The sequence below is a fragment of the Simochromis diagramma genome, unplaced genomic scaffold, assembly GCF_900408965.1.
Source record: "Simochromis diagramma unplaced genomic scaffold, fSimDia1.1 OVJJ01000519.1, whole genome shotgun sequence".
Lineage (NCBI taxonomy): Eukaryota > Metazoa > Chordata > Actinopteri > Cichliformes > Cichlidae > Simochromis > Simochromis diagramma.
This window is the reverse complement of record NW_024387266.1, coordinates 43005-57662: the sequence shown is the minus strand read 5'-3', so window position 1 is coordinate 57662 and position 14658 is coordinate 43005. Positions and strand designations below refer to the sequence as shown.

At 44.6% G+C, this 14658-nt stretch overlaps 3 protein-coding genes across 4 annotated transcripts in view; 2 read left to right on the top strand and 1 right to left on the bottom strand.

Moving 5' to 3' along the window:
• Positions 1–14658, top strand: part of LOC120715430 — a 69104-nt gene that overhangs the window by 17845 nt on the left and 36601 nt on the right. The gene's annotated exons all lie outside the window — the stretch shown is intronic.
• LOC120715431 overlaps positions 1–14658 on the bottom strand; it is a 133913-nt gene that overhangs the window by 107103 nt on the left and 12152 nt on the right. The window lies entirely within an intron of this gene.
• On the top strand, positions 478–12491 carry LOC120715428. Of its 2 annotated transcripts, XM_040002435.1 has the most exons (3): positions 478–1065; positions 1192–2275; positions 10895–12491. In XM_040002435.1, the coding sequence occupies exons 2-3, from the start codon at positions 1194–1196 to the stop codon at positions 12126–12128; spliced, it is 2316 nt and encodes a 771-aa protein (XP_039858369.1). In that variant the 5' UTR covers positions 478–1065; positions 1192–1193; the 3' UTR covers positions 12129–12491. The 2 variants fall into 2 exon arrangements, with proteins under 2 accessions (XP_039858369.1, XP_039858370.1); XM_040002436.1 differs by lacking the exon at positions 478–1065 and having other exon boundaries at positions 1103–2275.

Genomic DNA, 14658 nt, shown 5'->3' with positions numbered 1-14658 from the left:
GAGTCCAGCCTGCAGGAGAAACTGTCCCTGTAGCCAACCTAGCATGTTTGTGTAGCAGCTCGCTTTGTGTCAGATGTGATCTGTGTAAAAGCTTTAAGTTGTTTTGTCCTGTGATCACCGCGTTCAGTAAAGTCTCCTGTCAGCCATCGCTGACAGTTCAGCAACCCGACCACGTTCAAACGGGCTTCTTAATCACATGTCATAGAAACTGAACAGTTACAGTGTTTCCTGATTTAGAGTCTAGTTAGCCTTACTCCTCTGCAGGCTGAGATTCATCCTGTCACATGTTTTTGGGTTCTCTGCACGAATGCATGGTTCCATCTCTCAGACTCATGCAGTCCCAAATCATCACACCCTGCTTCACTGTCAGGATTCTGCATGTGACACTCTCGGACAGGTTCAATTTTATTATGCTATTATGCTGGAACTTTTCTAAGACAATCAAATTTGGACTCCAGTTTGCTCCAATTATTCATCAAACTTCTTTAGGAACGTTTCAGTCTGCATTTTTGTCCTAAAGAGCAAACAACGTTTTTATTTCGTGGACACTGTCCTTCACTCTGAGGGACGTTCATTTTCACTGACAGCCCCTGGACGGTGTGGATTCATGTTAGAATATCACCACGACTCTGATTTCTGATGCAGCTGCTTTTATTTGCTCAGATTTTCCATCAGTCTGACGTCTTAATCTTTCTCTTAATTATTTTTCATGTGACTAATTAATGCAGACAGCCCTAAAGGCTAACGCAGGAGTTGCCAGTGTAGTTTCATTTTGTGGCTTTCAGTTTCTACTTTCCTCTTAAGCATGTGAGAAAAGCTCGTGTTAAGCATTTGTTCTTAAATGTTCATAAAAAAATATTCAAGCTGTAGTTGTCATGCTCATCAGCTTCCCAGTGAACCTTTTTAACCTGTGAGGGGCTTCATGGTCTGTTTTCTAAAGAGTTCATTCGTTCTACTCAAACGAGGAAGTGCTTGGAGACGATGTGGTCAGTGTGTCAGTAGAAACTAAAAAGAAGAAGAGCCTGTTTCTGACCGCTCAGTCTTGGTGAAGACTTCATACAGAAGGTACAGTTGCATTTTTTCAGTATCACTGTTGCTTTTTTGTATATTGAATGATACATTGACTTTATATCATACAGGATTACATTGACTTTACACTGTGCTAATATTAGCTCTGCTTGTATGTTGCAGTCATGGCTGCGGCGTCGGCTCTGGTGTCTGAGGACAGTCTTCTTTGTCCCGTCTGTCTGAGTGTGTTCACTAAACCTGTGTCGATTCCCTGTGGACACAACTTCTGTATGAACTGTATCACAGACTACTGGAGCACCCTGTCTGTACTCCAATGTCCACTGTGCAAAGAGACGTTTTACACCAGGCCGTTGCTTCGGGTTAACCCTGTCATTGCTGAAATGGCAGAAAAGGTTAAAAAATCTCTTCAAGAAATGTTGTTGAGTTCAGCTGAACGAGCAGGACATGAAGACGTGCTCTGCAGCATCTGTGCAGGGTCCAAGGTCAGAGCCCTGAAGTCCTGTTTAATGTGTTTACTGTCCTACTGTCAAACACATCTGGAGCCTCATCAGAGGATTTCAGCATTGAAGAAACACAAGCTGATCGATCCAGTTAAGAACCTGGAGAGCAGAATATGTCGGGATCACGGTGAACCTTTGGAGCTGATCTGCAGACTGGATCAAATGTTTCTGTGTTGGTCCTGTAAATGTGGTGACCATAAAACACATGAAACAGTGAGTCTGGAGGACGAGGCTGAGATGAGGAAATCCCAGCTGAGATTAGAAAATAACAGCATGGATCAGATGATCCAGGAGCGTGAGCAGAAAATCCAGGAGCTTCAACAGTCAGTGAAGACCAGCAGAAGTAAAGCTGAGGAGGCGTTATCGTACAGCAGGAAGGTGATGACCGCTTTGGTGCAGCACATAAAGACAGAGTTCACCAGACTGTCTGAGGTGATCGAGACGGAGCAGGAAATAAATGAGACAGAGGCAGAAAGCTTTATTGATGAGCTGCAGGCAGAGATTACACACATGAAGAAGAAGAAGCTGCAGTTTCATGAAGCTTCGCTCATCAGAGACCCCTTCAGCTTCCTGGAGAACGTCCTCCCTCTTACCTACAATAAGCCCCAGCTGCAGGACTGGTCTGCTGTGACTGTAACCAGTGACCGGTTTATGATTCAGGAGACCCTGGCCGAGCTGGAGACAGCAGTCAGAGAAGAAGTCAGCACGCTCTATGATCTAAACTTCAGAGATGGGAAACAACAAAGGTATGATCTGAATGTTTTCATGGCTTGGTCCAGATTTGGGTTCTCCTTGAAACACGGTGAGGTCACTCAATCAAAATCAGTCAGTGTCTCCATCTCGACACCCCTTTTTGTACATGAACTTTTGTTTGTTCAGTAAAAATAAAGAATAGTTTAGTCTGCACAGATTTCTAGGTGCAGCCAAGTGGCAGAGGGCTTTCGGTCCATCGTGGTGAAGAGCTGAGCGTAAAAGCGAAGCTCTCAATTTACTGTTCGATCTACGTCCCTACCCTCACCTATGGTCACAAGCTGTGGGTAGTGACTGAAAGAACGAGATCAAGGATACAAGCGGCGGAAATGAGCTTCCTCCGAAGGGTGGCAGGCCTCTCCCTTAGAGATAGCTGAACTTCTTACCCTATCTGGGAGGGGCTCAGAGTCGAGCCGCTGCTCCTCCACGCTGAAAGGAGCCAGCTGAGGTGGTTCGGGCATCTGATAAGGATGCCTCCTGGGCGCCTCCTGGGTGAGGTGTTCCGGGCATGTCCCACCAGGAGGAGGCCCCGGGGCAGGACCAGGACACGCTGGAGAGATTATGTCTCTCGGCTGGCCTGGGAACACCTTGGTGTTCCTCCGGACAAGCTAGAGGAGGTGGCTGGGGAGAGGGAGGTCTGGGCTTCTCTGCTTAGGCTGCTTCATACAACTTTCCTCTTTCACCCATTTATACAAGCACTTTGTTGTTTTTGCTACCTAAGTGCTCACTCTGATTGTAACAACAGACAGCAACCTGGGGTTCAGCATCTTGCCCGAGGATACTTTTGGACGTCCAAATACTTCTCAGAATTATAATCCAACACATCAATTACGATGATGATGATAATAATGATGATAATCATCATGGTGAGGAGGAGGAATAGAGTCAAATCCAAGTGCAACAAGGACAGTTTCCCCTTGGTGCTGCTGCTGAAATTTCCAAGGGTGAACTTCTGCAATCCTTTGAACCTCTCTCTCTTACAGTCACTGTTCTGTGAGTGTCAGTTTGACATACCTCAGAGGTGCTCTGATTCCTCCATCCTCTCTCCATCTCATCTCCTCCAGTTTCTGGACCTTCTCTGTGTCTCCTTTCTCCTCCATCTTCCCAATCAGGAAGTCCAAGTGGACAACAGTGGATGCTGAATCAGCTTTTAGAGCGATCTGCTCCAGTCTGACTACATGCTGGTAGGACTCATCCAGAAACTGGGACTTCTCTGCTGTCAGCAGTTTCATTTCCTTTCCAAGTAAATCAACATCCTTCTCTTTTGTTGGTGGTTCGTTCTCCTGACCGCTCCTTATCCTGGTCACATATCTCCTCTTTTCTTTCACATGCACTGATGCAGGACACTTGTTGGTGCATGACGTGCAGAGACCATCTCTAAAGACCTCACACTGATTTAAGGGCACCGTGCATCCAGGATAGTAACAGTTCTCCTCACAGACTGTACAACTGACAGCTGCTTTCAAACCCGGCCCAGGCGTCTCTGATAGGTTCTTTATGTTTAAAAACTTCAGCAACAAATGGAGTGACCTCTTCATGTTGTCATGTTTCTCCAGAGCTTCCTGACTCTGTTTCATCTCTGTTTCACTTCAGTGAATTTGATTCTTTCTTGCAGGTTTTGGATGCAGGCTGTCAGTCTGATACTTTCCTTTAACACTTTAAATGCTGCCTCTGGCTTTAGAGGTGTAGTTTCCTTCAGGAAGGCTGTGAACTCTCTGAGCTTTCAAAATTTAGTTTCAGGTATTTTTCTTGTCTTCAAGCTGGCAGTTATTAAACAGGAAGTGAACAGACTGATTCTTCTCATTTTTGACACATTTAATTTTTGAATCTTCAAGAGCTTGAAGAGCATATTTAGGGTTTCTTACATCTGAGTGTGTGATGAGAGCTACAAAGTCTTTCTCCACATTGAAAGATAAAGTGATATTCAAACATGGATTTATTACCCAAAGTTTGATTCTGTTCATCTGGACGTAGTGTTTTCAGTGGGAGAAACGTTTCGTCATTCATCCAGGTGACTTCAGTCTCAGCTGACTGCAGGCTTCAATCTTATAAACAGTACATTTGCATAATGACTGAAACCAGCCCACTGGAGGAACAGTGGGCTGGGAGGTCAGCTTATGATCATTAATATGCATTTCTCATGACCACTGATCAAAGGCCATTGATCAATGGCCTGATTGGTTGACGAGATATACAGTGGCTTGCAAAAGTATTCGGCCCCCTTGAACTTTTCCACATTTGGTCACATTACAGCCACAAACATGGATCAATTTTATTGGAATTCCACGTGAGAGACCAACACAAAGTGGTGCACACGTGAGAAGTGGAACGAAAGTCATACATGATTCCAGACATTTCTTACACATAAATAACTGCAAAGTTATTTAGTCCAGCATCTCATCCCCAAACTGTGATGGGCACTTCAACCATTTCCAGCTGGAAATCATGGCCTCAGACTGAGCAGTGCTGAGTCTGAGGCCAGCCCCTTCACTACAGACAGAGGGTCACAGCTGGAGGTTATTGTTAACTATTTTAGTTAATGGAAAGAAATTTAAAATCATTTTATATAGAGTCCAACTATAAAAATAAAACAAATGTAAAATATAAATAAATAAAAACAAAATAAATAAGTATAGATATAAAGTGTCACTTTTTTCTAACTTTAACACCAAATTTTTAAATCATCCCAATATTCTAATACTGACAATAAAAATGAAATTAAAACTGTATTGTTACGTTCTTAGTCTAGGCGTGTATTGAACGCAACAAGAAATTGGCCCCACTCCCGCTCCACCAAAGCAAGAACACAAACAGTCGTATCTTTTAAAGTGCTAAGCAGCCATTTATTTGCTTCAGCAGTGAGCAGTGCCAAAAATAACAAACAAAACTCCCTAATGGTCCCTACGCTTTCCTACACAAATGAAAACCCAAACAAAAGACAATTCACTTACCTAACTTCCTAAACGAAAAACAGGAGAAAACGTAAACAACAAAAATGGCTTCTCACGCCTACTAGGCTGCTGCAGTGAAGGATATATACAAGGTGACCAAAATACACGATTGCTACTTGACAAAACTATTTACAGCTATTTACAAAATTGAGGTACTAATGCCACACACACACACACGAGGTTATACCTGCAGATCAATTTGGCAAAGACACTCTATACAGCAACGAATCAAAACACAGGTTCTTTGTTGGATGGTGGCGGTTAGGAGAGAAGGGGCCAGGTTGCTGTCATCCGGTAGTTAAGTACTGGAGGTGATTAGCCAATTATCCAATCCCAGGACAGGAAGAGACTCCACCCAGCTACTCAGCAGGCACGCCCAGGTGTCCAACTCCTAAAAGAGAAAGGGAAAAGACCCACAGCCATCCTCTGGTGGGAGGACTCACACATAAAGCAAACACTGAAAACATTAGATCATAACACTTCCCCCCACCCAAAAATCAAATATCTAACCCCAAATGAAATGTTTAGTAGTAGTATTTATTTATTGTCATTGTCAAGAACAATGAAATTGCGTTTGGGGCTTCCATACAACCCAAAAAAAGAAGAAAATAATAAATACCCCTTAAAACCCAAGTGTACATATTTAACCCAGTGTGACTCCAATGCAATAAGACAATCCTTAGCAATAATGTTCGTAGAAATTCAGACAAAGACCTGAGAAACATGACAAAATACAACAATGCAACCCATTCAATATTATTGTACTGTGAGATATGATATCAGATATGATAGTTATCTATTTAAGAAAGAGGGGGGGGGGGGGGGGGCAGGAGGGGGAAGAGAATAAAGATATGATGCACCAATGCAGACCAGTTCATTGCTATTAAGAAGTTGGATATGGTTGTTGTCCGTGAGAGGGGGGCAGAGAGTTCAGGAGCCTCACAGCCTGTGGATACAGGCTGTTGGCCAGTCTGGATGTTCTGGCCTGTATAGACCTGTACCTTCTCCCTGAGGGCAGCAGGTGGAAAAGGTGGCGCGCAGGGTGATGTTGGTCCCGCAGGATACTGTGCACCCTCCTCAGACAGCGAGTGGGGAAGATATTACTGATCTCTGGCAGACTTGTTCCAATAATTCTGCCAGCTTCTTTCACCACCCGCTGGAGTGCTTGCTGATCGGCCTTGGTGCAGCTGGGGAACCACACTAGAAATCCATACGTCAGAACGCTGCTGATGGCACAGTTGTAGAAGTTCAACATCAGAGATCTGGGAATGTGTGTGCTCCGCAGTCTCCTCAGGTAGTAGAGGCGCTGTTGGGCCTTCCGTGCAACTGAGGTGATATGGTTGCCCCAGGACAGGTCCTCGGTCACAGTTACCCCCAAGAATTTAAAACTGCTCACCCTCTCCACCGCCTCACTGCCAATGAAGAGAGGCAGATGGTTGTTATGACCCCTCTTCCGGAAATCTACAATGATCTCCTTGGTCTTTTTGGTGTTTAAGACCAAGTTATTGTCGTGGCACCATGACTCTAGTTGTTGCACCTCTGTCCTATAGTTTGTCTCATCATTGTTGGATATGAGTCCGAGCACTGTAGTGTCATCTGCAAACTTAACAATGAGATTGGACGCGCAGGAGGAAATACAGTCATGGGTGAAGAGAGTGTATAGCAGAGGGCTCAGAACACACCCCTGAGGGGCACCGGTGTTGACCACAAGGGTGGAAGAGGTGTTCTTACCCACTCTGACACTCTGTCTACGGTTAGTGAGGAAGTCCACAATCCAGTTGCACAGAGAGGAGTTAAGTCCCAGTTGGTGGAGTTTGGGACGGAGTTTGTATGGCCGGATGGTATTAAAAGCCGAGCTGTAGTCTACAAAGAGGAGCCGTGCATAGGTGTTCCTGTGTTCCAAGTGCTTCAGTAATGTGTGCAGCACTGTGGCGATCGCATCCTCGGTTGACCGGTTCTCCCTGTATGCAAACTGGTGCGGGTCCAGGGATGGTGGAAAAGCAGCTCTGATGTGTTTAATGACCAGTCTCTCCAGGCATTTGGCGGGAATGGGGGTGAGTGCCACAAGTCTGAAATCGTTCAGACATGTGACATTTGACTGTTTTGGGATGGGAACGATGGTTGCTGCTTTGAAACAGGATGGTACCAGTGAACAGGACAACGAGGTGTTATATATAGAGGTGAAGACGTCCGCCAGGTCCGCAGCACAGTCTTTTAGCACCCGGCCCAGCACTCCATCTGGCCCGGCCGCCTTCCTGGTGTTAATGCTCCGGAACACACGCCTCAGCTCATGAGTGCTCAGGACTGGAGCAGGATCGGTTGAGGGGAGAGGGGACAGGACAGGGTCGGTGTTCTCCCTATCAAAACGGGCATAAAAGAGATTTAGATCCTCAGCCAGAGTAGAACTGTCGGCTGAGGGTGATGATGGTGTTCTTCTTTTGTAGTCCGTGATAGCCCTGATGCCCTCCCAGACCTGCCTTGGGTTTGTGTTGTTCTCAAACCTGGCCTCGATACGCCTCCTGTGCTGCTGCTTGGCAGTCTTGATGCCTCTTCTCAGGTTGGCCCTGGCAGCACTGTATGCCTCCTGGTCCCCGGATTTGAAAGCGTTGTTCCTTGTTCGAATAAGTTGTTGAACTCCGTGTGTCATCCAGGGTGGATTATTAGGGAACACACGGAATCGTTTCCAAGTTGTTACATTGTCCACACAGAAACAGATGTAGTCCAAGACAGTGGAGGTGTAACTGTCCAATGCGACACGATTGTCAGTGTCCTGCACCTTGAATACATCCCAGTCTGTGCAGTGGAAACAGTCCTGAAGCATCGGAATAGCATCCTGCGGCCATGTTCTCACGGTTTTGGTTGTAATCCCAGTGCTCTTGATCTTTTGTGTGTATATTGGGTGTAGCAGAAGGGAGAGATGGTCTGACAGACCCAGGTGGGGATAAGCCTGGGCTCTGTACGCATTCGTCATGTTGGTGTACACCTGGTCCAACGTTCTATCTCCTCTGGTAGCACACTTCACATTACGGTGGAAATTGTGAAGTACAGATTTCAGGTCCGCGTGGTTAAAATCCCCAGCCGCAATAAAGACACTGTCCGGGTGTGCTACCAGGCTGTTATTGATGCTGCTGCTCAATTGTGCTAACGCTAGCTTAGCATTAGCATCTGGTGGAATGTAAACAGCGCAGATGTAAACGGCAGAAAATTCCCGAGGGAGATAGAATGGACGGCACTTTAACACCAACAGTTCTACCTCTGTACTGCACAGTCTTTCCGTTACCGTGACGTTCGTGCACCAAAAGTTGTTAATATAGATGCACAGCCCCCCGCCAGTCTTCTTACCCGAGTCTGCAGACCTGTCGGCTCGATAGGCGGTGCGGCCTGCTAGATCAATAGCCGCATCGGGAATGGCGCTGTCCAGCCAGGTTTCAGTGAAAATCATGCACGAACAGTTATTAAAAGTCCGTCGAGTGGCGATCTGCAGTCGTATTTCATCCAGTTTGTAACGGATTGAACGTGCGTTGGAGAGGAATATGATCGGGAGTGGTGGTTTAAACGGACTAGTCTTTAGCCGTGCCCACAGGCCTCCCCGCCTGCCTCTCTTCTGCCTCCGCTCGCAACGTCTCCTCCTGCGGCTTGCTGTTGCGGGTAGCCCCGGGGGTTGCTTAACGATCTCCGGGGGGATGAGATACTCGGATGTTAGTTGAAGATCTCCACGGCTTAGTTGTAGTAGATCATCTCTGTTGTATTGAAGTAACCCCAGACTGTGTGAAATAATACACAGTACCACCAAAAGTGCGAAAATGTAGGAGCTCCGGGCCGCTGCGTCTGTGCGCGCCGCCATCTTGTTTTCTGTGTTTGATTCAAGACCTAGAGAGGGCATCAGCCATGACGTTCTCTAAGCCCTTTTTGTACCAGATTTCAATGTTGAAGTCCTGGAGGAGTAGGGACAAGCGCATAAGGCGCTGGTTGCTGTTCTGCATCCGAGTTAGGAACTGGAGAGGGTTGTGGTCAGAGAACCCGATGGTTGGAACAGGACTGGACCCAAGGTACACTTCAAAGTGCCTCAAGGCTAGCAATAAGGCTAAGGCTTCCTTTTCAATCGTGCTTTAATGCAATTGGTGTTTTAGGAATTTTTTGGAAAAGAAACAGACTGGATGGTCAATGCCATTTTCATCCTCCTGCACCAGCCCCGAAAGCACTGGCGTCCACCTCAAGCTTGAACGGACGTGCGAAATCAGGGGCGGCCAACACAGGAGCACTGCAAAGGAGAGCTTTGGCAGCTTCGAAAGCAAACTGACATGTCTCTGACCACACAAATGGTGATTTTGGACTGGCAAGACTGGTTAGTGGGGCTACTACCTCGGAGAAGTTTTTGCAGAACCCACGATAATAACTTGCCATGCCTAGAAAACGCCGCAGCTCCCGAAGCGTCTGCGGAGCTGGGAAGTTTAATATTGCCTGCACTTTCACAGCAACAGGGAGGACTTGACCCTGTCCTATTTGTTTCCCTAGGTCGGTTACAACAGCCTTTCCAAACTCACACTTAGCCAAGTTCAGTGTCAGAGAGGCATCACGCAAACGGTCAAATATTTCACTGAGAGTTTTGAGGTGTTCAGTCCAGGTGGATGAATAGGCCACTATATCATCCAGATACACTTCGCAGTTTATGACTCCATGTAACTCAGTGTTCATCAGTCGTTGGAATGTGGCGGGAGCATTTCTTAACCCGAACGGCATGACGGTGTATTGCAAAAAGTGGTTGGGTGTAACAAAGGCACTGATTTCTGATGCGCGTTTGGTTAATGGGACTTGCCAGTATCCTTTTAGGAGGTCGAGTTTGGTCACAAAGTTTGCCAAGCCCACACGATCAACCAGGTCATCCATGCGTGGGAGTAGAAAAGAGTCTGGTTTTGTAGCAGCGTTTACCTTTCGGTAATCATTACAGAAACGGGAGGTTTGATCGGGTTTTGGAACAAGCAATGATGGTGAGCTCCAAGAGCTATTACTGGGAAGGGCAAAACCATGGTCAAGAAGATACTGGACTTCTTGCTGCATTATGGCATGCTTAGTGGGATTTACTCTGTAGGCATGTTGCTTTATTGGCTTGTGATCACCCACGTCAATGTCATGACTTAGCACGTGCGTTTGAGTGGGGATATCACCAAAAAGAGTTGGGTAATTGTTAATGAGCTCTCGGACATCAGATTTGGCGGGATCAGACAGATGTGATAAATAGACATCCAAGTCAGCCAGACGTGCACCGGAAACAGAGCTGTGCCTATCATCCAACCCATCATCGCAGGGACTATATAAGGGTTGAGAGACGGACACTGACACAATAGGTGACACAGCAGGCGACGGACCGGAGGGAGGAGGGTAGCAGCAGCTATGGCTCACCCAGATGATGTCATGCCAATCCAATCAAAGGTTGAGGGAAAATAAAGGTCTAATAAAAAGAATCAGAGTGACCACTAATGCTTTGGGAGAGCAGACAGACAAAAATAAGAATAATTGGAAAAAAGAAAAAACAAAAAGGTTTGATTTTATGTGACCTTTGACCCTGAGCAGAAAAGGATCAGCTCAGGTTTCAGTGTTAAACAACAGGAACCTGTTCATAATGTTTACATGTTTGCTGAAGACTTTCTATGCTTTTCTGTGCAGGATCAGTTTGATCTCATCACCACATGAAGACATCATCTCAGACAGTTTTCTCATCAGGTCAGGACCTCCTGCTGTCTACCAGCTGAGACCGAAGAAACAGAAGATTGGAACTCTGACAAGAATCACTGTTGGAGAAAAACGTCCAAACAAGACAAACAGAACCATCTTACTGGTGGGAGAAACAGGAGCAGGAAAATATACTCTGATCAACGCTATGCTCAACTACACCATGGGAGTGAAGTGGGAGGAGGAAGTCTGGTTTATGATCGCAGAGGAGGAGAGAAGAAGTCAGACATCAGATGTGATGGTGTACGAGATCTTTGGTTTTGAAGATGAAACTCTGCCCTACTCTCTGACCATCATCAACACTCCTGGATATGGAGACACCAGAGGGATCGAACATGATGACATCATCAGTCACAGATTATTGGACCTGTTTCAATCAGAGGATGGAGTCCATGAAGTTCATGCAGTGGGTCTGGTGATGAAGGCGAGTGTGAATCGACTGAGTGAGCCATTGAGGTACGTCTTTGATTCAGTGATGTCTCTGTTTGGAAAGAACTTGGAGAAAAACATCGTAGCTCTGATCACACACTCAGATGGAAGCAGGCCTAAAAACCCTCTTCAAGTTCTTGAAGCTGCAAACATTAAATGTGCCAAAAATGAGGACAGTCAGCCTGTTTACTTCCTGTTTAATAACTGCCAGCTTGAAGAGCGAATGGAGGAAAACACAATTTTTAGAAATTCATGGGAACTTACACAGACAAACATGGATCATTTGACAAACTTGTTGGGAAAATCTAATCCTCAAAGACTGGTGAAAACAGCCGAAGTGTTAAATGAACGAATCAGACTGAAAGCCTGCATCCAAAACCTGGAAGACAGAATCGAGCTGGCTGACCTGAAACAGACAGAAATCAGAGAGATCCGAGAAGCTCTGAAGCAGACGAATCACAGAAATAAAATAGAAATTGAGAAAATATTGAGTCTTTTGGAAAATCTTGAAAAGGAAATGAAAGTGCTGACAGCAGAAAAGCAAAAGTGGCTAAGTGACTCCTACCAGCATGCTGTCAGACTGGAGGAAATCGCTCTGAAAGCTGATTCAGCATCCACTGTTGTCCACTTGGACTTCCTGATTGAGAAGATGAAGGAGGAAGGAGACACGGAGAAGGTCCAGAAACTGGAGGAGATGAGGAGAGAGGATGGAGGAACCAAAGAAGCAGTACAAGCTTAAACGAACACCATCACCAACATTGGGAGACCCTTCCTCTGGCATACGTGAAACATGTAAAGAAGCATCAGGCAGCTGGTACTGATCCTGCTCCATGTTCAGATGTACACAGATGTTGATTGTTGATGTGGACATGAGGGCCTCCTTCTAAGACGGGAACATCATGTATGCTTTCATATTTTATCCAGTTAAAAATATCAATTCTCATGTTAAAAAATACTTATTATTAATATACATGTATTTCACACAGATATTTGTACTTATGCACATGACAAGTATTACTACATAAACTCCACAGTCAGTTATTATGCAGAGCAGAGCTGCCAGCTGTGCTGTAAATGCAGTGAGGGCGCCCCCTGCTGTTTAACGATCAGTAGAATAGAATAGAATTCAACTTTATTGTCATTGCACATGCACAGGTACAGGGCAACGAAATGCAGTTTGCATCCATCCAGAAGTGCTTTAGTGATATAGATATATTACAATATATATTAGCAATAATATAGATATGTGAGTATATTACAGAAATGGGTCTATTATGGTATGTTATAATGTACACGGTATGAAGTATGTTGTGAATATTCTATAACTATAAGTATGTACAGGCTGTAGTGAGTACAAGCTATGTACAGGCTATGAACAGGATATAAATATGAAAAACTATACAGAATATGAAATAAATAACTTTACAGAATCTGAGATATACAGCTATACAGAAATGGGAACTATGCAAGTTGTAAACAGTTGTAGGATTGAAGATTATCGAATGTACAGAATGATTATTTACACAGAGCTATACAGTAGTGCAGTTAAGATAAGTGAGGGTGTAGATAGTTTCTACAGAGGTGCTAGTGCTAGTGGTTGTGAGTGGTGGTTCAGTCCATGTTATTATTGTGTGTTTGAGGGTACAGTTGTCAACAGTACAACAGTGTGTGAGAACAGCTCCCTGCTCCTCTGACGTCACTATCTCCACAAATACATGTGTTTCTGTCACGTTGTTCTAATGTTGTTCTAATGTTGTTCTAAGGTTGTCAGTGTGAGCTTTATCCTGCTGCTCCTCTCATGCTGACTCAGTAAACTGGTTGTGGGACAGTAACGTGTCACTGACATGATCCAGAGACAGTCCAACATGTTGTTGTCTTTCAGTGAGTGCAGAGGATGTTGGAGACACTGAACTCAGACAAAGTGTAGAGATATTCAATCCATCTTTGGCTCTTCAGTGTTTCTGAGTCCAGTCCTGAAATCTGATCTTCTTCCAGCTGATCGATGCCTCGGATTCTTCATGTGTTCATGCTGGATATTTGTGATGGCTCAGGCCGAGTGGAAACATTTGGATCCTTTCATGTTGGACTTGATCTGTTCAGATTCTCTGTATTCGGGTCTTCCACATGAATCGTCTCCTGCTCGATGCACTTTTTTGTCAATCCTCAATAAAATCTGCTTCATTCAGTCACTTTGCTCAGAGAGTCTTTACTGGATCAGCTTCTCTGTTTCTCTTTGTTCCTCAAACACTTTCAGTTTATTGCGAGCAGCAGCTCTGACACACACTCAGCAAACACACACAAAGCTCCATCACAGCTGAGATTTCATTCAGTTGTCAGGAACAACCTGAGTCTTCTGGAGGAAGCAAGCCCCTAAAATGCTCTTTACATTCCTGTAATTAGTGATACAGTTCCACTGTAACAACAGTATAATCATCTATTTATATTTATTTATTCATCATTAAAACATTAGTATTACAATACATTATACATTATAATACAGTAACACTCATCATGACAGCAGCAGCATATCCTCACATGTAATTATTAGTCTCTGCACTATGATGTCTGTTTTTCTTCCACATTATAAACATTCGAGGCCGTCTGAGCATTGAGTGCTCACGCTGTATGAAGCCTGCAGGTAAAAATACACCAGTCAGCTCATGAAACATCCAAAACCTGGATTTTTAACCAGAGTGAGATCCACGAGTATCAATTATAACAAAAATAGACTGTTTGTGAGAGAGACTCACCTGGTCTCTGATTGTAAAGCATTCAGCTCCATCTTGGTTCATTTTTCAAGTCAAGTTGCTTTACTGTCATTTCAACCACGTACACTGGTGCAGTACACAGTGAAATGAGGTGACGTTCCTCCAAGACCAGGGCGCTACTAGAGATGGCACGATACCACTTTTTTATGTCCGATACCGATACCGATATCATGAATTTGGATATCTGCCGATACCGATATGAATCCGATATAGTGTGTTTTTTAATCAATAAAACTGTTTTTTAATATCTTGCTGCATTTTGTATAAGTTCATACTCAAGTTTAAATAAACAACAGCACTAAAACTATTCTGTTATACCTGTGTGTAAAAAGTACACTGCGCCCAAAATATTTCATAGTTCAGCAACACTGATCAATCTAATAAACTTAAACCTGCACCATCCTTCCTATTCTGGTATTTTAAAGAGTACTTAGCAGAAATATTAAGCAACCTAACTAATAGGGTTGCAAACTACCAGCAAAAAAAATTAAAAAAATTGTG

What these genes read in the sequence shown, in the direction of transcription:
- LOC120715428 (XM_040002435.1), top strand. Translation starts at nt 1,194, where the DNA reads ATGGCTGCGGCGTCGGCTCTGGTGTCTGAGGACAGTCTTCTTTGTCCC. An exon ending in AGAGATGGGAAACAACAAAG is followed by an intron (nt 2,276 to 10,894) that starts GTATGATCTGAA and finishes TTTTCTGTGCAG; the next exon opens with GATCAGTTTGATCTCATCAC.